The 13,250-nt window shown below is 44.5% G+C and overlaps 1 protein-coding gene across 1 annotated transcript in view; it reads right to left on the bottom strand.

Moving 5' to 3' along the window:
- Positions 1-1,494: 1,494 nt before the first annotated feature.
- Positions 1,495-13,250, bottom strand: part of SH3BP4 (SH3 domain binding protein 4) — a 105,429-nt gene continuing 93,673 nt past the window's right edge. Inside the window, exons 5-6 of the mRNA XM_051998903.1 lie at positions 4,522-4,710; positions 1,495-3,786 (exon numbers count right to left, since the gene is read on the bottom strand). Coding sequence (XP_051854863.1) covers positions 3,562-3,786; positions 4,522-4,710 — 414 coding nt within the window. The 3' untranslated portion in view covers positions 1,495-3,561. The remainder of the gene's footprint in view (positions 3,787-4,521; positions 4,711-13,250) is intronic.

Below are 13,250 nucleotides of genomic sequence, written 5' to 3'. Positions count from 1 at the left end.
TGTGATGGGGAGAGCCCGTCTGCACCCAGAGAGGGACTATGGGAACCAAGGGTGGACCACAGCACGGCATTTTTCACTTCTTTTGCTGTTGTTTGCTTGCATTTTGTTTTTTTCATTTTTTTTTTCCTTTTTGAACTGGTTTTTCTTGTGCAGTAAGATAATTGTGGAAATATATAGAGAACTGCACTTGTTTAAGATATGTTGGATTACTTGCTGTCTGGGGGAGTGGTTGGGGAAAGGGAGAAAAAATTTGGAACAAGCTTTTGCAAGGAAATTATGCATATATTTTGAAAATAAAAAGCTATTACTTTTAAAAAATGTTAGCTGTCATTATTTATTATTATTGCCACAGGCTTAGAGATGTAGAACTGGCCATTAGGGGCCATCCAGCCCATCTTTCTTATTACAAGATGAGGAAACAGGTCCAGAGTAGTGAAGGACCAAATGCAGCTTACCTAGTGATGGTGGACGTAGAAATTCTACCCAGATGCCCGAGCAAGTGCTTCCTTCTCCAAATGGGCAAAATGAAAATGTAAAACTGAAGAATTTTCTAGCTCACTCGTACCTGGTGCACTTGAGATGGCCAGATGTGCCTTCTTCTTTCCTTTCCCATGTAAGCAGATTAACCAGTGGGGATCATTGTGGGCTTGAGAAGAGTTGGAGCTGACTAGACATATGCCCAATATCTGTACCCTCCACAGTGGGGTTTCTTTTGGGGGGGTTATATAGGATGTGCACATATGTGTTTATTTTTAGTTTTTTTTTACATATATGTGTGTGTGCATGTGTATCACTTTGAACTACGAGACCTTTACAGGTGTTCTCATTTGATCCTTCACAAGAAAACCATTCAATAAGATCCCAACCATGGAATCAAAGACTCAAAGTACAAGTCAAGGCTGAGACAAAATGGCGGACACAAAGTAGACAAGACACAGGCCTTAAGCTCATAGAGAGCTGGAAGGAAACCCAGGGACCAATCCATCCCAGTCTTACAGATGAAAGAGATGCGGAGAGGTGATGTGGTTCGATGGCGACCATGTATAGGATCAAATATTTGGAGATGGAAAGGTTCTCAGGAAGCCCTACTCAATCCCTTCATTTTATAGAGGAGGAAACTGCGGCTTTAGACAAAAAATAACTTGCTCAAGTTCACACAGGTAGGGCTAACAGATACAATCTGTCAAGGACCTCAGAGCCCATCTAATTCAATCTCCTGATTTCAAATCAAGGGAAACTGAGGCTTAGAGAAGAAACTACTTGTCTGAGATCACACTGGCAATTAAGCAGCCAGGATTCAAGCCCCAAATCACCCACCTCAAATCCACTCCACTGCCTTTCAGAGCCCTTCAGTGTCACACCAAAAATATGACAGTTGTCACATCATTCTCAAAGGAAGCTGGAAAAATGGCTTCTCGGGAGCAGCTTTCTTCCCTTCCTCTCCCAGCCCTGACAGCGCCTTCCTTTGCCCCCCTTCAGACACAAAGCTACAACTGATTCATTCGAATTTTATTTAGATTTTGGTTTGGTGCAGGGGGAAAAAAAACACTCAACAGGTTTGTAACATTCAAAAAAAGCTTCTGCAACTTGGTGAATTTTGGTTGTGCTACAAGGTTAAGTTGCATAGGAAACTACTCAAAGCCCCTGAGGAAAAGACATGAGTTTAAGGTGCAAACGGCCATTTTGTTTTCTCTCTGATCCGAGCCGAAGCCCAGGAGGTCCTGGGCCGCGTCAGGGAAGAGGAAGGCTTTGCTCAGGGACAATCAGAGACTTCTCTCTCATTTTGAGTTGGGAACAAATTTCCTTGTTTGGAAACATCTGCAGGGTTCACAGAGGAAAAGCCCTGCTGGCACTAGTTTGGGGCAGACTTTCCTCAATTGCGATAGCAGCTGCTCTGGCTTCCCACTGGCGTCCAGCAGCAAGACAAGCCGACCCCAGCAGAGCAGATTAGGAGGGAGGGTGGGTGCTCGGGGAGCAAGGCTTGCTGGGTCTTGTGACAGGAGAGGGATCAATTGCTTGGATTCTGGAACTGGCCCCTCGGCACCTCCCCTTTCCCCCTGGCCATTGGAGACCAGCCTCTCCCTTCCTAGACCCAGCCACCATTCACCAGAACCTGAGACCCGCCACCAGCCTGCACACACACTCAGCCTAGTTCGCTTCAGAATTCACAAAGGACTCCTTCTATTGTGGGTTTAACCCTTCTTTCCCCAGGGACTTGATTTTTGCTGTGTGGGGTAAACATTTTTCCTTTGTCAAAGAATATTTGCACTCCAAATTACATCTCCTCGTTACGCTAAAACCCTTCTCACCCCCATTATTTCCAGGGACCCACAGGAAGAACAAAGAAGACGATAACCAACGGGATTCCCAGAGGAGCCCAGTAAGTGTCGTTAATTTGGTAAATGGTACTCCCAAAGGGAGAGCCAGGAACGACCATGGGACGGTCCTGGTTAGGCTGCCTATGGACACTGGTGGTGAGGGAGGGTCGCGGATGCTGCATTTGGAAAAAGAGCCAGAGTCTAGAGGAAGGATTTTCTCTCGATCACATCCACCGATTATGTGACGAGCTTCTTAAGGACCGATTTGCCTGCCTAGTCTAGGGGAGAGAGATTCCGGCGGCTCCTCCCTGCCGGGTAATCCACGCCTGTGAACCATAGGGGATGCACGTCTTTACGCCAAATATAGGGCAGGGATACCGAGTTAGGTACCACAATCCCTCTACTGTGTCTGAGGTGGCTCTTTCTTTCCCCAGCTGCTTCCTGATTGCCAGGAACACAATGATAAGGTCAGCTGCAGAGCTTCCTGCTAAAGCTCACCGGCTGATTCGCACCCTAAGAGATCCCAAAATGAACAAAACTCCGATGGTACAAAACCCCAAAGAACAAAGCCTGGGCCGTTCTCAAATGAGGGTAAATCAGGCTTTGGATTAAAGACATTTCAGAAGATCTCACTTCCCTCTCTCAGGACCTTAGAAGCTGGAATCCACTCCATTAGCCTAATCATGCTGGATTAAGAGTCTTGTCAGCCTCACGGAGCTGAAATGCAAAACTGGGTAGGGGAGTCAAAAGCAGAGAAATTTTTTTAAATATATATATTTTACAAGATCAAAAGAAAACAAAGCATATCATAATTTAAAAAAAAAAAGACTTTATACATTTGAAAAAAGTCCATATCTTCCTCACCTCACCTCATCAGTGGTTTTATCTTTTTTCCTTTTGTCTGTTAAAAAATTAGATATTCTGTATGTTTTCTCCAAATAGCTATAAAAACATGATTTTTCATTTTATACTTTACAAGTAGAAAGTCCGTTTGATTGGCAACAATATACAATAGAAAATCTCTTCGGGATGGTCCTGGGTCGGGAGAATAGCGAGGAAGGGGGAGAAATGGGATGGGAAAGAAAAGAATAAGGAGATGCTTAGTCCTTGGCCATGGTACCGGTCTGGAGCAGAGCATTCTGGTCTGTACCGCATGGCCTGCTCTTCGTGTTCAGTTCCATCCTGGGCTGAAGGCCATTCATCATAAAGAGAAAGCAGCAGAAGGGATTTGAAAGCCCCCATATCAGATGGCAAAGTCTTCATGGTCCATGGGGCTGAAGGCAGCTGCCCTCAGAATATCCAGGGAGTTCACTAGGATCAGGGTCCCCGTGAGATGTTTCCAACGCTTAGTAATGGGGTTCTTCATCTTGTCCAAGCCCAAATGAAGCTCCTGGATGACATCCCGATAGCTGTCCCCGATCTGATTGCTCCATGTCAATAAGAAGTCATAGGCAGGCTTCCACATGGCCTAGAATGTTAGCCCAAGACAAAGGGAGAGAGGGATGAAGTTAGGAAGCAGGAAAACTATTATTTCAACCTTATATAGCTAAGAAAAAATAAATTTAAAAAATACTTTTAGTATTTTGGGGATGAAACAGTTGAGAGGTGACTTGTAATAATTATTCACCATCCTTCACTTTATAGAAGAATAAACTATTTCAACAAAGGGATGGGGACTTGACCATAGACACTTGTCCTCCGTTTCAAGTTCTCTTTTGTCCACACTAAAATGTCTTTAACGATGGGCTGATCACCTTTAAAATTTAGGGTCAAGTCCATAAACAAGAAAATGAGAAACTGACAATGATGGGTCTAGGAAAAGAGACCTCACTGCTCTTTATTATTATTGGGATCCTAGAAGCCATCACTTACTTTAATGATATATTCCTAGTCAGGCCCAAGAAGGGACTTAAATGTATCTCAAAAGGGCCTATTTATATAAAGCCCAAAGCCTTGATCTAAAGATGGAATGCAAAAAAAGAGAGGTCATCTTATCTGCCCAGAAGAATTGGGGAAAGAGCTATCCTTGAGCCCAAAAATAAACCCACCAACACCCAGGCCAGTTGAGCTCTGGGGCAGCTGGAACATAAGAATTCTTCCCACCGAGACCCCTCCTCCCTCAGCAGTTTCATCCACGGGGCCATCTCCATCCTGTGCCACGGGGCTCGGCTGCTCCCGGGTCAACGACGGAGCCCCTCCTCACCTCACTGTCGACCACCCCGTTCCTGTCCCGGTGGGGAGATTCATAAGCATCCATCTGTTGCTTGGAGACCTTGGCGAGCTTTTCGGCCAGCTCCCTCCATCGCTGGGCCACCTCCACGGCGGTGGTCAGGAGCACAAAGTCCTGGATGAGCCTGACCACAAGGCCCTGACAGTCCATCTTCAACAAGGCCTGGAGGAACAAGAACACAGCGGTGAGGCTCTGAGCACCCAAGCTAAGCACGCTGCACATGAGACTGCAGACCCAAGTTAGCCTCCCAGAAACCCGGACCACTGAAGGTGGGTTAGACTTGAGAACCAGGAAGAGCAGCTCCTGGATTCAGACTCTGGCTCTGTCCCGCTGGGCAAGTCACTAATCTCCCTCAGCCTCAGTTTCCTCATCAGTGAATAAATAATACTCTCTCTCAAGATTGTTATGAGACAACATCAGTGCTTTGTGAACCTTAAAGAGCTTGTCACCTTCTAGCTGTTATGACCATTATCACTTCAGATAACAAATTTAATCATAAAAGAAGCACAAATGGCCTTCCACACAAGGTACTCCATAGTGAAAGAAATGCTGGCTCAACGACCTACTCTCTGTGTGCGCTTGGGCAGTCACTTCCTTATCACCATCACCATGCTCATAGCCATCGCCACCATAATCATTACCATGGCCACCATCATCACCAGCCGGCCTTTGGTAGCCCTCTCCTGTTTGCGAAGCCCTGTAGGGATGGCAGCCACTTCCATTCTCTGGGAATCCCTTTTTTTCCCCCTCTTTGCAAATAAAATGAGGGACCAGACGAGAGGATGTCCAAGATTATTTCTGATTCTGAATTTATGCTCCCATAATCCTACGCCAGTACAGCTGTGAGCTGTGTCCCTGCTAATGGCCCAATCAATCCAGTGACACTTTTGACCATTCTGGGCCATGGCCTTTGATGAGTTCCAACACAGATGGAGCCCCCGCAAGCTACTGGTGCCCTGTTTTCCAAACCACCTTCTAGTTATTTTGCACATAATTATATATGTTTATTTTCTGACACGGTGTATTGAGATCCTCAAAGTTCAGGGCAGCTCGCACTTGGTCTCTGTATCCCCAGCACGGTGCTTGGGACTAAGGCTTAAAAGATCAGAGGATGTCAATTTTCCTGGGACACATGGGGAAAAAACCAATGATGACTAGGCATGGAACACGCCTCCAAGACACTGGGGCTCACTCGCCCGTGTGGGTGTCAGGGAATGTATAAAGCAGAGGCAGAAACGAGAGCTCCCTCCCAAATCCTAAATGTAACAGCTTCTTTCTCCTCCAAGTTAAACAAAGCTGCTAATCCTCTAATAAGTGCATGAGCAGCTGGAGATAAAAAGAACTGAACCTGGGTCTCCCGAGATAGATATCTTTCCCCCTGGCGCCATATTGTCTTTTACAAGCCTTCATTCACATATTTTGGAGGAGTCTTTTCTGAAAGGGGATTTTTTTCTGAAAACTGTCACAATTAGGGTGTTGGAAGGAGACCACAAAGAAGGGGCTGATGACCAAAGAATGACCAATGTCACACAAGTGATAAATAGCAGAGCAGGACTTGAACCCATGTCCTGAAAGTATTTAGCCACATGTTGTGCTAGGCCCTGGGCCTACAAAAGTAAAAGTCTGAAAGTCCCCTCGACCTCACGGAGCTTACGTCCAACCGCTGATATGAAAGTACACAGGCTATTCTCAGGACCTCAGGTAAGCATGTTGTCCTTGACTAGCTTACTGCTGGCTGGCACAAGAAGGTCAAGGAAGGAGCTGGTGTGATTTCCCCTTAATTCCCAGAGGGATCAATAAAATTATCCCACCTTCTTGGCTCCTGTTCAGAGATCCAGCCTCAGCTGCACTTGGATGCATTTTGAGGGAGAAGAAAAAAAGGTGGAGGATGAATGGGCTTCTTTCTACTAATCAGTCGTTTCAGAACTAGACTGACCAGATGTAATCAGCTTTCTCTGCTCAATTAAAAAGAACAACACACCATCCAAAAAAAAAAAAAAAAGTTAAATACATACACAAAGGGAAAAAACCCACACAGACCGGTTATTTATTTATTTTAGGGAGGGGGGAGAAATGTGGAGTACTCTGGGTATAGAACGATAGTTACACGGAAGCAGAACTCCATTGGCTGGTTTTGCTGAACTGGCTCTCATACAAGAGGAAGTCTCATTGGACAAAGAGAGGAAGAAGAGAAATACGTCTCGAAAAGGCATCAACAAATCTTTAAGAAAATAGAATATATACAAAATCATACTTTGGTCCTTTACTGTTTGACATAAATATGCCTATTTAGAATAGAAATCTATTCTGGATTTTCCATAGCCATCTTCTTCCTTGACTATTCATTTATTTGTTAATAATTTATAATTTTGTTATATCTTTCTTTGCTTTTCAGGGGACCTATTTCTTACCCCAGAAAGGCTCTATTTTGGATCTTGATTGGAGGTTTGGAACTATCATATTCCAAATATGTTGTAGTCTTTCTCACTGTACCAGCCCTTTTTGAATTCCTTTTTTCAAAAGTAAGACATTTATTTATCTGGTTCTTATGGTTTTTGTTTGTTTGTTTGTTTTGTTCACAGTGAAGTCTTAAATTCATATTAATCCTTCATGACATGCAAGGCAGTGGCCAATATTTTCATTTTATAGGGAAGAAAGTTGAAGGCTGGAGAAAATAAATTATGGTTCAATCAAGGTCATGTGGTCAAGAATCTAAGCATTTTAAACACCCAACTCCCATCTGTTCCAAGCTCCCCTTGCAGTCATGTTAAGAAAGTCAAGATACTAAACTGGAACATGGAAGTATCTTTTTCAGAGGAAATGGGATCAAACCCATCCTCTCTGTGAGATTTTGATCCACACTTTACTGAAGGTGACCGTTGTAAATCTTGGAAAAACAAAACTGGTGAAAGTCTCTCGGCCCCCACTTCTGAGATTTCTGAGGAAACGAGCACTTATTTGCACGTTTCTGAGGATTCTGGGACTGAAGGGGTGGAATAAGGATGAACACTTTCTAATGGGTTCACTGCCTGCAAGCCCAAACCCAAAGTTCCCAGACAAGCCAGCTCTTTGGTGACTGGTAACTGCCTGCACCATTTGGTGGGGGTCCAGCAGCTGTGTGCTAAGGCAAGCAGGCCCAGCTCGTCACTTCGGTGGACTTGAGATGAACGAAACCTCAGTGCCTGAATGAAGCCATCGTTCACTGGGTGAACACGGAGGAGGGCAGCCTTGGGCCCCAGGACCTCAGCAGGGTCTTCCAAGCAAAGTATTAATGGTCCCTCCCTCTCTTTAAAAGTTTACACTAAGTTAAGAGGGTAGAAAAAGCTCTGGGGACATTTTTCCTGCAAGCTCTTTATTTCATCTTCTTCCCAAATGTCTGTATACCTCTGTGTGCAAAATCAGCTGAATCTTCCTATAAAATCTCATTACTTTTATTATTTCACTTCCTCTCCTCCAAGCCTTGAGAGCAATAAATAAAACCACATTATTTGTGCCCTTCGCTGGAGTCCTTATTGCCAACAGGATCAAATTCAAACATCCCAGCTTGGCCTCGGAGTACCAGCATTTCCCAACAACAAGCCATCTCTCCCTCCCCTCCCGCCCCCTTCCTCTGGACACCCTCTCGACATTCCAGGCCTCCCGGACAGCCAGAGCCATGCACTGCCTGGAACGCAGCTCCTCCCCATCCCCACCTTCCAGATTCTTCCGACCTTCACCCCAGGACCCCCCCTTCAGATCTTTAGCTGGAAACCTGCTTTATCAGACACCCCCAGTGGTCCAGAAGAAAACACTAGTAAATCACAGGCTTCGGCTGTCAAGTTGCTAACTGCACCACCTTGGACTTTGAGACGTCAACAGAGGCAGGAGAAAAGTCCCATAAACTAAAGCTGCTTCTTTCTCGGGCCTAGACATTCTAGTTCGATATTTATCCATGCTCCATGTTTGGAAAATAAAAAGCTTTAAAAATAAAAATGGGACTATAATTTTAAAAAAGAAATAAATAGGAAAGTAAACATTTGTAAATATATATGGCCATGCTCCTCTCATGAGCTGATCACTCACTGATTATAGATTATATGATACATGAACTGATTCCAGATAAATGAGCTGGGCAGGGCTTGCTTAGGAGGCCATCTACACTGGTCATGCTGAGCCCCAAACGCGCTCTGTTGCTCAAACTGGCTTCTCCAACTCCAGCATTAACTGGAAGCTGTGAAGTGGTTGGGAGTCACAGCATGAGGACTGTGGGTGCCCACGGTCACAAGAAAGGAAGAAGCTATGGGTCAGAGGAGTCTCAGAATCTGTGAGCCGGCTGCATACGTCAAGTCCAACCCATGCTGGACAAAATGGCATCTTGGATAAAGTCTTGTCTGCTCAGGAAGGTCCAAGTTCAAATCTTGCTCCAGATACTTATTAGGTACCATTGGGCAAGTCATTTAACTTCTCATGGTCTCACTTTTCTCCTCTGTAAAGTGGGGGCAACCCTAACACCTACCTCCAGGGTTGTTGTGAGGATCGAATGGGATAAAACATACAAGGGTCTGGGTGGTTCAGCAGATGTCTTACAGTCAGGACCCAAGTTCAAATTTGACCTCAGATACTTGACACTTATTAGCTGTGTCCCTTAATCTCAAATGCCTCTCAACAAAAATAAAAACAAAAAACCCCACCAAATCCAAGTATAACAAAATAAAAAAATAAAATAAAATAAAAGATAAGCCCTGAATTGATCCAATTATTCTAGAAAGCAATTTGGTACAATGCCCCCAAAGTCACATTCAGCAATTCGTATTGCTAGGCTCATTTATCAATGAGATCCAAGATATTATCCGTACAAAAAATAAACACGGCAACAATATTTTTATTAATGGAGATGTAAGGAATTCCCCATTACACTGTCACCTGTTTGATAAATGGTCACCTAGTTTCTGCTCAAACAGCTCTAAGCAGCGGGAGCCCAAGTTCGGGGATCTACCCAAGAGCAGAATAAGTAAGAGGTAGGGTCCTTGGCTCTCCATGGAACCCCTTCTTACTTTAGTGGGACAGTGTGACCGGACTCCCAACAACGGGAGGAGAATGGACCACCCCCATTTATGTCCACATCCCAGATCCTGTATCACTTTCCAAAAACACACAGAAAACAAGTCACGGGCACCTGTCTAAACACTCCAAGGCAAACATCCAGGCAGGTGGGTTTCTAGGCAGGTGGTGTTTTGTGGATCAGGGCCATCAGCTGCAAACATAAGGCATCACCATGGTTACACAAATCGGCCCTCCCCTGGGGATCAGTCACTTTGTTAGACAGGGTCAGTGCCCTCGCCAGCCTGCTCAGGGAACGTTCCAAGCTACCTCTTCGATCTGGCACGGTCTATTGTGCCCCCTGGATAAAGGGAAACTATGCTCTGTGTTGCCCACCAGTCATGACTTAAGAAAAGCTAAGATGAGACTATGGAGGATCCAGACCCAGCACCCATGATTCCTTGCAGTGAAGAGATGAGGAAGCAAGACAGACAGACGGTGGATTGATGCAAAATGAGACACACATTTATGAACAGGGCCAACGGGGCACTTTGTTTTCTGTGACTATAATTCTATAACACAATGCTTTTTTTTTCTTTCTTCTTTCCTTCTTTTTCTCTTCTTTCTCTCTTTTTCCTCCAGTGAGTGGGAGGTGGGAAAGAGGGGGAAAAAGCCTAATAATTGAAAAAAATACATTTAAACAAATTTTAAAAAACCCAACAGTGCATCTAGAATCATCCAAAGCTGGAGTTCAATTTTTAGGACTCGCATATCTGGCAAAAAGGGTTCTCAATCTGCCACAACAAACATATAATCAATCTGTTTGCTAAGTCACTAGCCAAGCTCAGTCTCCTTAATCTCATCTCCATCTTTCAGCCCGGGTGAAATTTAATTATTGGCATGAAATTGTTCGAGCTCGTGTAACAAAGGTTCACAAAGCATTACACTTTCAATTCTGCCACGAGTGGGGCTGGAGCTACTAGGATAGCATTTTCAGCTCAAGATACGGGACCATCTTTAGTCACGTCACCCCCTCCCCCATTTCCCATCTAAAACAGGTACTGGGAATTGTTGGATGGCCCTCCTCCAACCACACACACACACACACACACACACACACACACACACACACCATTTGGGAAGTTCGTTCCCATTTGCAGAGGAAGAGTGACTCACTGGGATTTTCACACCAATTAGTGACAATATGGTAACCTTAATCACTACCTCATGCTGGCTGGTTCAGAGGTGGGGCTGCTGGTGACAAAGAAGCTGCTGGGGAAGGAAGGGGGAAGACAGATTTCAGGGAAGGCTTTCTGAAAAAGCAGCACTGAAATCTTGCTCAAAAAGAGGGGCAGGAAGTCAAATAACTGAAAATGGAAGAAAGACCATTTTTTGCACCAGAGAACAGCTTGAGCCAAGGCACAATGATGGCAGAGAGAAGAGAGAAATGATTATGGGGAGCATTTCCCCCTGTACGACAGTGTATATGACATTATTTCCCTCAGTTACAGAGACATTATTGCAGTTTGGCTATAAAAGAGAATATGTTGTCCGAAATAAATAAGGCTGGAAAGGGAAGATGCTAACTGGAAGGGAAAAGAGTTGGTTATCTTTGGCAATTGGGAGCCAAGGAAGATTTTTAACGAGTTGAGATTTCCAGATTTCTGGAAGGTCAGCACAGCCACAAGTACAGGAATGGAAGGTTAGAAGGGGGCTCCTGCTCCAATCCAGATAAGCACTGATGAGGGTGAGATTGAAGCTTTCTGGAGGAACCCCAAGGCCCAAGGGAGCCAAAACTACCAGGGAGAGCTGGTCAGAAACTCTGCATCCCTCTGTGGTCCGGGCTGCCTGCTTCTAACAGACATGAGAGTGGGGGAAAAGGGGTGCAGGAAGGGCAAGTCAGAGAGGGAGGCAAGACAGTGAAGGGAAAGGAGTGCTCGATGAAGGGGAGAGAAGATAAAATGGATAATTTCACTGACAAAATCCAAAAGCTTTATTTTATTTTTTTGGAACGAGCAAAATCAGTGCAGGTCTGGGTGTGCTGAGCACTGAATATCACGTCCTTTTTGCTTAACTGCTTTTGTTCGACTTTTAAATTTTTCATCAGAAGGGGTGGAGAGAAAAGGGATATGTCAGGAATTATGGTGATGGAAAAACAGGTGGTATGAATAAAATATAAATTTGAACCAAATTGATGCAAGCAGAAAGGAGACACTGAGCTGAGAATTTCAAGCATGTTTCCTTGATAAACAGCCAATAAACGGGGATGGAGAGAAATGTAAGAAAGAGGTATTGCTCAATAGATGAATGATCAAAGGCTACGGAGACAGAGTTCCGACAAGAAAAAGGCAAGTCATCAGCCAGCAGAGTAAGAAGTGTTCCAAATCACGAATAAGCAGAGAAATGCACCCACCATGCGTGTCTCCTACTAATCAAAACCTACTGAGAACTCGACTGGAGAAAAAGTCAGACTTAATGGTTCAGATTCATGTCCTCCAATCTCAGTTGGGGTCTCACTGTACCAATCGCTAGCTTATTGTCCCCACAGAAGCTAGTCTGAATCTTTACTTCCTTCCCCGATTCCCCACAGTTCATCCACCGACTCTAACAGTCCAAGCCCTCGGCTCTTATATTAGGGAGAAAATTGAGGTCAATCAACAGGAACTCCCTTTTCCTGCTTTCTCTTCCTCTCAAAACCCCCTGGACATCACCTCCCACTCTTTCCTTCTTAGTCTCTGACACTGAAACAAATCTTTTTTCATCACTTAATTCTCCAGTAGATTAAACCTCACTCGTCTCTCCTTGGGTATTAGCTCCTTGCTGATGCCTTAAAGTTCTTCAAATCTTTAATAAACAAAACAAATTCATTGGATGGTACCAAAGCTCCTTTCTTTGCCAACTAAACTCCTGGCCCTTTTACTCTCATTCAGTCCTAAACCCTTTACCATTCTCACCTTCTCCTGGAAGATCTCTGCCAACTTTCACAAGGATGCAAAAAAGGGATGGACATTTTTCTGTTTGACTGAAGACAGCTTCCTAACTACTGGATTTGACCCATCACCCATGATCCAAAGGGACCTGGACCTCTAGCACCTCCTCAAAATGAAAAAGTCTCCAGAGAGCATCCCTCTCTATCCCCAAACAAGGAAACACATCCCAACCTTGGGGTGAAGAAACTACACTGACAAGTGAAGAAGGAGCCTGCCGAAGGCCTTCTTGGAGGAAGGCTGTCCAAAGGACTGTTAATTAATAGAGTTCACATGCCCAAACTGTATCTATCAAACCGTACATACCCTTTGTTCCAGTAGTGTCTCTATTGCGCCTGTGTCCCAAAACAGATCATAAAAGAGGGAAAAGGAGCCACACGTGCAAAATCGTTTGTGGCAGCCTTTTTTGTAGTGGCAAGAAACTGAAAACTGGGTGGATGCCCATCAGTTGGAGAATGGTTGAATAAAGTATGATATATGAATATTATAAAATATTATTGTTCTGTAAGAAATGACCAGCAGGATGATTTCAGAAAGGCCCAGAGAGACTTACAGGAACTGATGCTGAGGAAAGTAAGAAGAACCAAGAGATCATTATTCACGGCAACAATAAGATGATATGAAGATCATTCTGATAAATGTGGCTCTTTTCAGCAATGAGATGATTCAGACCAGTTCCAATGGTCTTGTGAAGGA

The sequence above is a fragment of the Antechinus flavipes genome, chromosome 4 (assembly GCF_016432865.1).
Source record: "Antechinus flavipes isolate AdamAnt ecotype Samford, QLD, Australia chromosome 4, AdamAnt_v2, whole genome shotgun sequence".
In the NCBI taxonomy this organism is placed as follows: Eukaryota; Metazoa; Chordata; class Mammalia; order Dasyuromorphia; family Dasyuridae; genus Antechinus; species Antechinus flavipes.
Note: the sequence above shows the minus strand (reverse complement) of the source record. Positions and strands in the feature narration are given on the sequence as shown.